The sequence below is a fragment of the Crocodylus siamensis genome, chromosome 1, assembly GCF_052110815.1.
Source record: "Crocodylus siamensis isolate JL-2025a chromosome 1, ASM5211081v1, whole genome shotgun sequence".
NCBI classification, from domain to species: Eukaryota; Metazoa; Chordata; order Crocodylia; family Crocodylidae; genus Crocodylus; species Crocodylus siamensis.
This window is the reverse complement of record NC_143395.1, coordinates 281,627,509-281,640,049: the sequence shown is the minus strand read 5'-3', so window position 1 is coordinate 281,640,049 and position 12,541 is coordinate 281,627,509. Positions and strand designations below refer to the sequence as shown.

The 12,541-nt window shown below is 44.1% G+C and overlaps 1 protein-coding gene across 1 annotated transcript in view; it reads left to right on the top strand.

Annotated features, from left to right (window-relative positions):
* The window catches only part of CLCN4 (Cl-/H+ antiporter 4), a 62,521-nt gene that overhangs the window by 10,377 nt on the left and 39,603 nt on the right, over window positions 1-12,541 (top strand). The window contains exons 2-3 of the mRNA XM_090063934.1: window positions 6,404-6,555; window positions 6,996-7,095. Of these exons, the coding sequence (XP_089920060.1) occupies window positions 6,412-6,555; window positions 6,996-7,095 (244 nt within the window). The 5' untranslated portion in view covers window positions 6,404-6,411. The remainder of the gene's footprint in view (window positions 1-6,403; window positions 6,556-6,995; window positions 7,096-12,541) is intronic.

Genomic DNA, 12,541 nt, shown 5'->3' with positions numbered 1-12,541 from the left:
CTGGATGTGTGCCAGCATAATTTTCTCGAACAGCTTGCCTAGGATCGAGGTGAGACTAACTGGCCTATAGTTTCCCGGGTCCTCCTTCCTGCCTTTTTTGAAGATGGGGACCACGTTGGCCCTCTTCCAGTCCTCCGGTACCTCACCAGAGCACCACGAGTGCTCATAAAGTTGTGCCAGGAGACTTGCAATGACCTCGGCCAGTTCCTTTAGAACTCTAGGGTGGAGATCATCCGGGCCACCTGACTTGACCACGTCCAACCCCTCCAAAAGCTCCCTAACTAAATTCTTGCTAACCCGTGGCCCAGGTGTGCCTCCCCCAGGGCCCGAGGGGGCCCAGCAGGGAGGTGGCTGTTCTGGTCACTACTTAGGAAGACGGAGGCAAAGAAATTGTTAAACATGTTAGCTTTGCTGTCTGGTGTGACGACCAAGTTTCCTGTGGCATCCTGCAAGGGCCCCACATTACACCCCTTCCCCCACTCAAACTTATTGCTGGCTGAAACTGTGGACCTAAAATCCCAGAGGCATCTGGAATCAGGAAAAGGAAGAGATGAGCAACCCTGCAGAGTCCTGCCTTGTTAATTCTGCAGTGCAAATCCCAGATCCCTTGAGGGCAGCAAGATTAGGAACTGAACATACAGCCAGAGAGCCATGCTCTAGTTCTCCTCCCTGCCTGTCTCACCCCACCCCACCCTGCCCTGCTTCTGGCCTGAGCCACTGCAAGCATGTGGCTGCATTTCCTGAATCGAGGGTAAATGTCTGTTCACTCCTGTTTCAATTTAATCTGTGCATCTTAAACTAACCTGCAAAGATATTCAGCCTCAGGCTTTTTGACTGTCTGTATCTAGCCAGGGAATACAACTTCCAGTAAACAGTTACTAATGTCATGCTTGGGGGTATGTTATGACTTTTTTATGTAGACCCCAAAGATCCATGTTACTAGCAGACAGGACAATTGAAAACTACCTGTCTGCTAGTTGAATACTGGTAGTTACAATAGGAAAAAATGAATAGGAAAAAGAAAGATTAAAATAATACTAGTTCCAATTTATAGGTAAGTAGTCTGAGGTGTGAAGGATCATACCAGGTAAAAGCACATAGGCAGCTGAGTACTTAAACTACTTTTTTGCCTGCTTTAATGAGATAATTAGGGAATGTCCTGAAAAATACAAGGGGCAAAATCCTCTCTTCACTGTTAATAGCCACTATTATTTTGTAGGCTATGCTCCTTATTTTGCAAGTAACTATAGGCTCTTGAAAGATATGTCAAGGCTAAAAGGCTTCTGGGAGAGCAGAGCCTGCTTTTTGCTGCTTTTTTTTGGCAAAGCAGTAACCTTCTGAAAACCCTTGTAGGATGTGAAACAAGACTAACCATTAACTATAGGCAGCATTGAGTACTAACACAGACAGAATATGTCTGGACTCTACAAAAAGGAAGAGTGAGGAAAATATATATAGAAGAAATTATAATATCACAGTTAAGATTGGTCATAGACTAATGTGTCTTTAATAAGTTAAAGTCATGATGGATGTGTCTGCACATGCCCATACGGTGACATATGACACTATGGTGCAATACATGCTGCTATTGCACCATGCTTTAGTACAGAGGTTTCAACCTTTTTGGTCAGTGTGCAACTGGTCGACAAGTGGTGGTGGTGGGGGTGTATTCTGCAGTGGCCAATCAATGAGTGGGGGGGGGTCTCGTACCCAATCAACAACTGGACAGGAGGGTCCCTCGTGTGCCCATAGCGGTAAAACCTTAAGTGCCAGCGATGGAAATGCTGGTGAAAAAAGTGCCGGCAGTGCACAGCAGCACAACGTGTTGGCAGCCCCACCCCCTGTTTTTCTGTGCTGTTGCTGCATACCCCCTGGGGCTTTCCCAAGTAGCCCCAGGAGTACACGTACCTCCAGTTGACAACCCCTGCTTTAGTACTTCTTTTTGATGAAGTAGTGGCTAAAAATAACCACTTATAGTTTCATAGTTTCTAGGGTCGGAAGGGACCTGAGCAGATCATCTAGTCCGACCCCCTGCCATGGCAGGAAAGAGTACTGGGGTCAAACAACCCCAGCAAGGTGTTCATCTAGCCTCCTCTTAAACACCCCCAGGGTAGGAGCCTGCACCACTTCTCTTGGAAGCTGGTTCCAGACCCTAGCCGCCCTGACTGTGAAGTAGCGCCTCCTGATATCTAACCTAAACCTACCCTCTGCCAGCTTGTGACCGTTATTCCTGGTCACTCCTGGTGGTGCTTGGGGGAACAGTGACTCCCCCAATGCCTGCTGATCCCCCCTGACTAGTTTATAACAGGCCACGAGATCCCCCCTCAGCCTTCTATAGTTGGGTACGTCATTTCGTGGGGAATTTTGTTGGGATTACCTCTCTTTGGGCTTGGAGGATCGTCTCCTTAAGGAGCGACCACTCTCCTTGGATACCTGGCTCCCCCCCTTCCAGGTCCTCAGTGCTTCTCCAACTATCCTCCTTGGCTCGCTGAAGTTTGCCCTCCTAAAATCTAGGGCCGCTGCCTTACTGCATGCCCACTTCATGGGCACATGTTGATGCACCCATCATGACTATAATATAATATAATACCCATTGGGTGCATCTACATGTGACCTTTTGGGAGTACTGCGATGTACGCTGGGCTCACGGTTATTTTTAGGCACTGCTTCACTGTAGTGTGCACTATAATGAGGGAACGCGCCACTATGATGAAGTAGCTGCTGGTCACATGTCAATGCACGTGGTCACTGTGTTGCTGTAGCACATTGCTATGGCAACGTAGCATCACATGTAGACGTGCTCAGTGGGTATTATGTGAATGTCTAGGCTGGCCACAAAAGAAGGAAATATCTGCATTTAAAATAGTACAAATCTAGGCTGACCATAATGGGTCCCCTTTGTGATCTGGAAATAACTTGCATATAATTGTTATAAGTTTATTGGCTTGTTGACTGCATAAGGGCAAGAGGGAAAAAAAGAGAAATAAAAGGAGACAGCCGCAAGACGCATGGAAATTGAACATGAACAAGGATCAACAACTGAAGAGATGGTAGAATTTGATTGGTTAACGGCAAACAAGGAACTGTGAGGTATAAAAGAAGAGGTTATATGGAAAGCAACTTGAGTACATAACAACAAAGACACCACTATGCAGATGCGCTGAAGCCCCCTTGCCTGACAACTTAATCTGGCCAGCAGTGTCATTGAGCAATAGACTACTCATCCCATATGTAATGTATCTGATTATTTCATTTTGCTTTAGTATTCTATATGACTGGAATGGTCTGAGATCTCATTTATTATTGTTGTCCAAGCCACCTCAAATCTACTTGCTGTTCAAGTGTAACAATCTGAAAGAAGATATTTAGGATTTATTACCTTTATCAGTTTGCCCTAAAAGTACTTACTATCTTTAAAGGAATTTGTAGATGTAGAACTGCTACAGTCAGGATAGTTACAGAACCTGAAGTTCATTCCCTGTGTCCAAATTTTTCTTGTAAATTACAATTGTCTAGTGGTTCTTACCCTATGTCATGGATTCACCCCAGAACCTTTAGGGTTCACTGTGTGACATGCATGGGTAATCTCCTAGATCAGTTTTAAACCTGTGGTGTTTAGTCTCTATTTGTAGCCGGTGGGCAAGTAGGTTAAGTTTAGTCACTTTCATATCTATATGTATTGGATATAAATATATTTATTATATTAAATTGGCTATAAATATAATTTTGATATGTCTTTACATTACACCATGTCTGTTTTAGTAAGGCAGTGATTGACTTGAGCGGCTTCTGACTGTTCACACTTACAAGAGACAATAGCTGAGAATTAGGGCCTTATGACACCCTCTGAGCTGAACAAATGTTCGTGAGTGTGGGTGCATCTGCATGTGCCATTGGGAAGCTTATTGCTTCACAGTTTATTGCTCCTGGGAAGGTCCTGGGCCTGCATTTTACATGTGCACCCATTGCACTGCCCAATGAGCTGGGTCACAGCAGCCCTGGTGTAGAACAGTAGTGGGCAAAATATGGCCTGTGTATGACCCACCCCAACTCGCATGCCCAGCCCTGCTCCCCTCCACCCCTCATACCTCTCCACCGTCCCTACTCCCCACACCACCCACACACCTCACCCCCCCCACATACAATATAAAAAAGTAAGACTTTATTTTGAGCTATTATGCAATTGCCTTTATATATACTACTCAAAAATACATAAATCGAGACAGAATATTTTTTGCAATAAAATTAAAATGTTATAGTAGATGTTTGATTTTTAGTATATGATTTCTTTTTTCTCTGTAATTTGTTAAAATGATATTTCTGAAAGATTTTTTTGTACATGGCCCTCAACAGCTCACCAAAACTTATTGAGTGGTCCACCAGCTGAAATAATTGCTCACCCCTGGTGTAGAACTGTCCTGGGAATGTGTCTCAAGCATGCATACAGGCAGCATCTGGAGCCAGAGTGCTGTTGCGCTCTACAAAGAACTTCTCAAAAGTAGTGGAACCTTTTTAATTTCTTTATTTCTTTTTTTGGTCTGCTATCTTAGTGGTCACAATAACAACTTGCCATATTAGTGGAACCTGAGCCATATGTGCACAGGCCCATCTAGAGTGTCACTGCTGAAGTTTATCATCCAGAGTGATGTGCAGCAGTGATGTCTGAACTCTTTTATGCTCAGTTTGTGTGAATTACCTAAACCAGATATGGCTTCCAGAGCTTGGCAATAATGTGTTTAGAACTTGATGTTCTACAAACCACCTTGGTTTTTCTACTTTCTAATGCAGCTATATATATGTCAGCCCAGGTCCTTGAATGTTCTGTGGAGGTGGCCTGAAGTTCACCATGCCTACTTCCAAGCCCTGTATTTTCTATTAAATGCCTTCTGGAAATTGAGGGCTATCATCTTTATCCTGGGGCAGAGAGACCTCTCTGAAATTTCTCTAGAAAATCAATGGGGTATTTGGCTACTGCTCATCTCCAAAGGTCTCAGAAGCAACTTAAAAAGTTATTCCAGTGAGATAGAAGGCAATTCATTGCGTTCCCAAAGAGGCAGGAGCAAAGCAGTCCTGGTTCTGCTGCTAGGTGCTGAGTAAAACACTTGGAGAAGATATAGCCTTTACAATCCGTTGTATAAGGTGAACACCATATCCACACCCTGTGATACAAAATCTAAGTTTAGAAGATCCCCGGTCCTTAAAGAATGCTTTAAGATGTGACTATATAAACTAATGCTGTGAGGTTTGCTGGAGGCTGCAGAGGCCTTAAAACTAACATTCCAAAGGAGACATCATGTCCTCAGTGCTCGGGTAATCTGAATCCCTTCAATCACCCCACAAATATCAAAATTGTTAGCTATTTCATTGGCATTCGAAATATGCAGGTCTAAATAGTAATTTTCATGTTATGAATATTTGCACAATGCATTATGTGCGTTGTTTTGCCACTTGTGAGTGGATTTAGCAAGAGCAGGGAGGTATTACCCCCTATTTGTTTTCCAGTCTGGCCTTTCAACTATTTAGTGTCCTTTCATGTAGTTGCTAAGACTATGGATTCTTTTTTAGATGTTGGCCAATGGGCACCATCAGAATAGAATCCTGAAACCATCCTGTTTTGGCTGGGTATATGTGTTTAAATGCGCTGGGAATTCATAATCTTTTTAGTCATGTTAATGTACTTTTTTAGATAGAGTGGTTGAGGGATGGGGCGTCATGGGCACTAAGGTGTAGGGTTGATAGGCCAGAGATTGCACGTTTGTGGCCATAGTAGAAGTGTTTTATGCCCCAGCCTGTCAGATTCCAACAAATCTGTGAATTCTGCTCAATACTGTGTCACAAGGACATGAAAAAGGAAAGATAGGATGATACATTTAGCTGTTGAAGTTGGCTTTAAAAACTTATTTTTCATGCATGATAAACTCATTTAAAAATGAAAGTGCTTCTAACATCCTAGGCACCTGCCATATTTACTCAGTATAAATTATACTGGGATGTAGAGTGGAGAGTTAACAAGCTATCCTGGTACAACTGCTTGCAGTAGTGACTCTTACAGTGCTTTGCAACTTGGTGGCAGGGCAGCTGGTAATAAGCTTGTATTTTTGAGCAAAACAGCCACCCTGGGGTAAGCTTCAGCCATACAACATATATATTGTGTTCCTTGATTTCTCCCGGGATTGTTGTACACCAGACTTAATTAAGTTACAGAGGTGTAGGATGGCACATCATCTGTTTCTCTTTTTTCCACTGGTACACATGTAGTGTGTGTCCATTGTCAGAGAAACCATGTCTCATGTATTCATCATGTAGTGCTTAGGGGAAGGTTTTGAAGGGTTCCTGGAAATATGCTCAGTAACATGGAAAAGATATGAGGACTTACTACAATTTTTGCTTTTCCCTTCTACAGATACTAATATGGTTAATGCAGGAGACATGAATGGTTCTGGCAATCTGATGGATTTTCTGGATGAACCTTTCCCTGATGTTGGGACTTATGAAGACTTCCACACCATTGACTGGCTAAGAGAGAAGTCCCGTGACACCGACAGACATAGAAAAGTAAGAGACGTAGGCATAAACACACACATGAACATACCAACAAAAGCCTTGGTAATATTTATCCCTAAAGCAGAAAAATGATATTTCCAGCATTGTTAAAAAATATTTTGAGTTGGATATACAAAAAGGTGGGAATAATTTACCTTTTGGAATTCATAATTTCATCTATCAATACCAGTAAAAGAGAGGGAAAAAACCTACTGAATGTGAAGATTCAGAGCTAAACTGAGTAATTGTTTTGGCTGACAAATTCACCTTAAACAACTGTTTCACTGGCTAACAAATGCACTGGAGACCAAAAAAAAAAAAAGAAAAGAAAAGAAAACCTGATTGATTTGATGGGGATACTGATGAGTTGTTTAATAACTGCCTTGCCTTATGAACATGATACAACAAAATTTAAGTTTGTCTGAATTAGCCTCTATATGTATATCTTTCAGATTACAAGCAGAAGTAAGGAATCCATATGGGAGTTCATCAAGAGCTTGTTGGATGCCTGGTCAGGATGGGTGGTGATGCTTAAGATAGGACTCCTGGCAGGTCTGTGCCTATTAGCCAAAGTGGTGTGTCTAAATGTCTGTCTTGTAGCTTTATAACTGACATCTGCTTATGTTTCACTAACTTTCTCCAGTCCCCAGTGTTTAAAGACAGATGAGATAAAAAAGACAGTTGTGCATCCATGCATCTACAGTGCTTAACGAAAAATTCACTTAGAAAGTCTCCCGCTGAGTGCTGACCTAGAAAAAAGGCTATTAACGAGTAATGTGATTTCTGTGTTACTTCTGAATACAAGCTGAGTGAATGTGCCTTGTCCTTGAGGAATGGTTTTGACTCTCAAACCCTGAATCATATGTTCTTTTATTCTTGACCCTGGTTACTTTAATTCTATGAATAGATATTTTGATGCAGGATGGAGAATATTTGGCAGTATACTGGTGAAACATAGCTCTGTAATACACTAGATTCGTTGTAGACCGAGAGTTATCTCTTTAGATGTACATGAAAGGAAAACAGAGTTTCTGACTAAATTTCAGATCTGCTCCCAAACCAGTCAGACATTACATATTTAACAACCTGCTCAAACTTGGATGGGAAATTCATTGATTTCCTGAGTTGCCCTGTCTCCTGCTCAGTTTAGTATGACTTCCAGTTTGGAAGGCTGCACTCACATTATCAAGTTGAAACAGCTGCCTCTAACATTTTCTAATGATGTTTCAATTATGTCAGTGTGATCCTGCATCAGCCCTCTCAGTAACAGAATGATTCAATGTTCCTGCAAAAGCTAGTGTGACTACTTCGCTTTAACATGCAAAATTAGCCACATAGGCAACATCCAGATGAAAGCAGCCGTGCAGTATGTGGCACCACAGACCCTTCTGTGGCACCATGCACTGCACATTCAGGTGTTCTGCACAGTGCAAGGTAGCAGTGCAGGTAGGGGTTTTTTTGACCCTGGGAGATCCCGGGGTCAAAAACACCCATCCAAAAAAAAGCAAGGCAGCGCATGCAGAAACAGTGCATGCCACTCAAAACCAGAGCTGGTCAGCCAGATCCATGCTATGGCTGCCAGCCAGGCTCTGAGTGGCAGGATTGCCACTGCTGCAGCCCCAGAAGGCCCCCAGGTTCCTAAGTAAAGCTGCTGGGGCCAGCACAATTGCTGACCCTAGCCTCTTCTATCCCACTTGGGGTAATCTGCTGCACATTAGAGGGCGTATGGCACAGGCGTTCCTTGGAGACAAGTAACAGTGGCACAAGGTGTGACTCTGCTTCTTGTCCCCAGGGAAACAGTCCATGCATGTGTGGGTGCAGCCATAGGGTACATCTAGATGAGCATGCATTTGCAGTTTATAGCACTGCAAACCTATCTGTGGTGCCCAGTGGCAATGCATAGTGGGTGCATGTACACCCCCTGAGATCAGCTATGCACCCCCTGGAAGCACCAGCCATGAAACCAGAAGTGCACTTCTGGTTTTGCCACTGGCTTAGCGATCGGCCACTGGGGGACCCTCTCCCCTGCCCCCCCCATTGGTAATTTGGTGCCCCCCCGACTCAGGAGGCAGCAGTCACCCATGGTGGTGCTACAAACCACATGTACTGCACAGGTAGATGTTTGCCATGCTACTAATTTGCAGCACAGTGGGGGTGGCGGGGGTTGACACCAAGTCAAGAAAACCTGTGCCTGAAAAAAAGTGGAGCAGGAAGGAGGATGCTTGTGGCAGCAGAGCGGGGCCACCCAAATAATCCTGGCTACTGCTAGAGTCCTGTGAAGCCCCCAGGACTTCAGGTAAAGCTGTTGGGGCCAGCCCAGGTCCTGGCGCCAGCTTCCTCTGCACCACCTGCGACAATTGCTGCACACCAGGGGGTGTGTGCACAAGTGTTCTCCAGGAACAAGTAGCAGCATCACAGCTATATGCCACTGCTATTTGTCCCCAGGGAAATGCATGTGCTTTCTCATCTGGATGCACTCATACAGAGGTATTTTTGTACTTATTCCTATTTCTATAAAAGTACTTAGAAAGATCTCTTTTATTCCAAAGTAGAATGAAAATTAATCCTGAATCCTTGAAAGTTGCTATAAAAAGTCTTCTGCTAGCTTTAGTTGTGGTACATCTAGGCTAAGAAAAGAGGTTGAGAGTAAGTTGTATCATTTATTAGATAAATTCACCCTTTTCCACAGCACGGCTACAGTTTAACACCCTTTACCTTAAACAGTTAAATTGATGGAACTAAACTCAGGAAAATATTGCAATTAGGTTGCAAGGTTGTTGGTTGTAGCTATGTTGGTCTAAGACCATGGGCAGTCAAGGGTTTTTGGGTAAATGTGATCTCTTTTGTTAGACCAACTAAAGAGTTGGAAAAAACTTCTTTGTAAGCTTTCAGACACAACCTTCTTCAGGCACTGGGATGACTCTGCTCACAATTGTAATTGTAACCCAATTGTAATTAGATTTGTTAGGGGCTCCCTCCCTTCCCAAGGAAGAAGGTGAGTAACCCACAAGTCACACATCAAGGTAAAACCCAGTTATAGTTCTTTATTGGATGATAGATTCAAATTTTACTAAATCAACATATAATCAATGCTTTAAATTCGCAAGCGCATTGGGCTGGCAGAAAGGCACTCCCCACCCTACCCCACCCCTGTGCTATTACCTGATGGATCTTGGGAACCCCACCCTGTGTCCAGGGTGGTGAGACTACCTCCTTTATGGGGTCCTGAGCCTTGTCCTCCCTGAAGTAGTACCACCCAAGGCTTTGTTCTTATGACCTTTATACCTTTCTGCCCCCCATCCCCCTGGGTTCCTCCAATCACACAAAGCTTTTAGCCTTATCACCTTTTATGGATTAGAGCAAGCCTCATATGCTGCAAAGCAAGAGGGGTCACCTTGGACCCCCCTGCAGTTCCCCCTTTTTCTGAGTGATAGGCAGAGATACTTAGGCAGTGCCGCAGTTCCTCTATTCTGAGATGTTAGTTTAGGTATTTTTCCAGAACCATTAGATTACTTAAGTGCAGGTCACTTTTCTATATTTCAGCAGGCTCCGCAGATGCGTTAGGTCATTATCCCATGGCCTCCGGGTTCCGCTGGTCTGACCCCCCCTGCAGGACATCAATTTAGCCTCCTCCCAGAAGCCTCTTCAGGACAGGTCTTACAGGGTTGGCATTAGTTATCACCTATTAACTACTCAATAACACCCCCACTCCATTTCGATGACTGGTATGCCACTGACCACACATTGCAACCTTTCCCTATAGGGGTGTCAGCCTTCTAATATTCTCTTTAGCAAGATGCCAACTCCAAACATACCGAAGTAACACTGGCAGTTGTGCTCCGGATGTACTTATCCCTGCCATCCTTATTAGGCATGGTTTGATGTAAAAAAAGGGGAGGAAGATAAGCCAGTGGGTATGGTAGAGTTTGAAGACTCTGTCATAGACTTCCTGTGTGACTTAGAGCAAGTTACTTAGGTCCAGATTTTTAAAAGTACTTGGGCTTTGTTTTATTTAGGTCTAAATCCCATCTAACTCATTTAGGGTTGGTACCTCCTTAGCACCTTTCAAAATCTCTTTCTGTTTCAGTTCTCCATGTATAAAATGGAATGGTAGTCCCATGTAGTAATGTTACATGGGAGGAAAGGAAAATGGTCCTAAAGGACCTTGGGCATAGGTGATGAACTAAATACTGATATATTGCTTTCTAAGTATTAGTATATTTTCTCTGGCTCACCCCTGTTTTCTATTGTGGTTAAGCCAACCTGGTGACAAGCAAAAACTGTCTACATAAAATATACCAGCTGAAGGTATATTTTATGTAGAGATGAGAAACCCAACAAGAAAGTGTTTTTTTTCCTAAGATGTATGAAAATATTTTAACGTTCAATGTTTAAATGAATTCATCTCAGCTGAAATCACATTTTTTCCCAATTTATTTCTTGTGTTATTTCACCAATCCAGTTCATAGCAAGCCATTTCCAAATGTTTATGGAAAAATACATTTTAAAAGCATACATTTAGTCATTTAGTGTTCTGATCAGAGGTTGTGAAGGGACAGTTTGGGGCATTTTCAGGTAACAGAAGGATGACATCTGAATTCTAGAATTTCCTGAGTTTGGAGTGATTTGTACAATATCTTCATTTATTATTCATGGCAGGATATCTGGAGTATTTACAAGAAGGTGTCTTTTTTCTTGTATTCAATATTCTGAGCTTTTTCGCTTTGTGAGTTCAGATCTAAAGGACAAGTTACATACAGTTGTATATTTCCAGAGGACTATATCAGCATATGCAGTTGGACTCCACCTCTCTCTTGGAGGTGTGTGGAGATAAATATATTGTCTTCCCCCTTTTTATGCAGAGCTGTCTAAACCAGTGGTGCTCAGAGCCCAGCCCATAAGCCAGATCCTGCCCAGAAGGCCATGTCATCTGGCCTGCAGGCCTTCCCATGGGTCCCAAAATTTGGGGACCAGTTTCAAAATTAATAGCCACTCCCAGCTGCCAAATTTTTGGGGTTGGATGTTGTGGCCCTGTGATTGTGCCTGTGTATGGTGGGGGCCGGTGCATGGGGTCAGTCTGTGACCAGATTCAAGGTGTGGGATTGGACTGGTATGTGGTTGGATCTGATATGCAGAGTTGGGCCAGTGTGTGACCCAACTGGCATGCTGCATTGCACCTTCAGACCAACCTTGTACATGGGATCCAGTCTGCAGACCAGCCCTGTGCTGCTCTTCTAGCCTGGAAGATTTAAGGGATCTTAATTTTCCTACAGGGCTGAAAGATTTTAGCACTACTGATCTAAAGAGATCAGCTGCATCTTCCTTTTGACTTTTACTTGCAGTTGTGAGTGGTTATCAGCACCTATTAAAATCTGCCCTATAGTCTTTTAGTATATAGGCTGTCATGGGGACAAACGAAGGGGAAGAGCCCAAAGGGAGCCCTGGGGTCAGGAACCCATGGAAGGAAATGAAAATGAAAGAAAAGAAAAGAAAAACTGCTTACCTGCAGCAGGATCCACAGCATAGCTAGAGGCGGGGCCTGTGTGGCTTTATAAAGTTGTGGCTGGCAGGTGACATCAGTGGCAGGAGCCGGCCAGCGAGAATAAAAGGTGCTGCTGGCAAGGAGAGGGAGGATGGACGCTGGCCAGAGCTCCAGCAGGAGGTGTTGCTCCAGAGTCCCTGCAGGGCTGAGGGGAGCCAGAAGCTGATTCCCCCAGCGGGGAAGAACACGGCAGAGTACGCGGCAAGCCAGAGACTGCTGGTTGCCGCAGGGAGAGCCTAGGGCCAAAGATAACTCCGTGGGTCCGGGGACCCGGAAAAGAGATTAAAGGGGCACAGACAGGCTCCGATGTCAGCTGCTACAGCAGAGGGGCTACAGAGACCGACGTGATTGATGACACCAATCCAGGTGGGACCATAGAGGGCACCGGGGAAGCCAAAGAGGCACACCCGGCGGGAGACTAGAGGCAAGGGCACTGGGAGAGGCTGCAAAGGATGG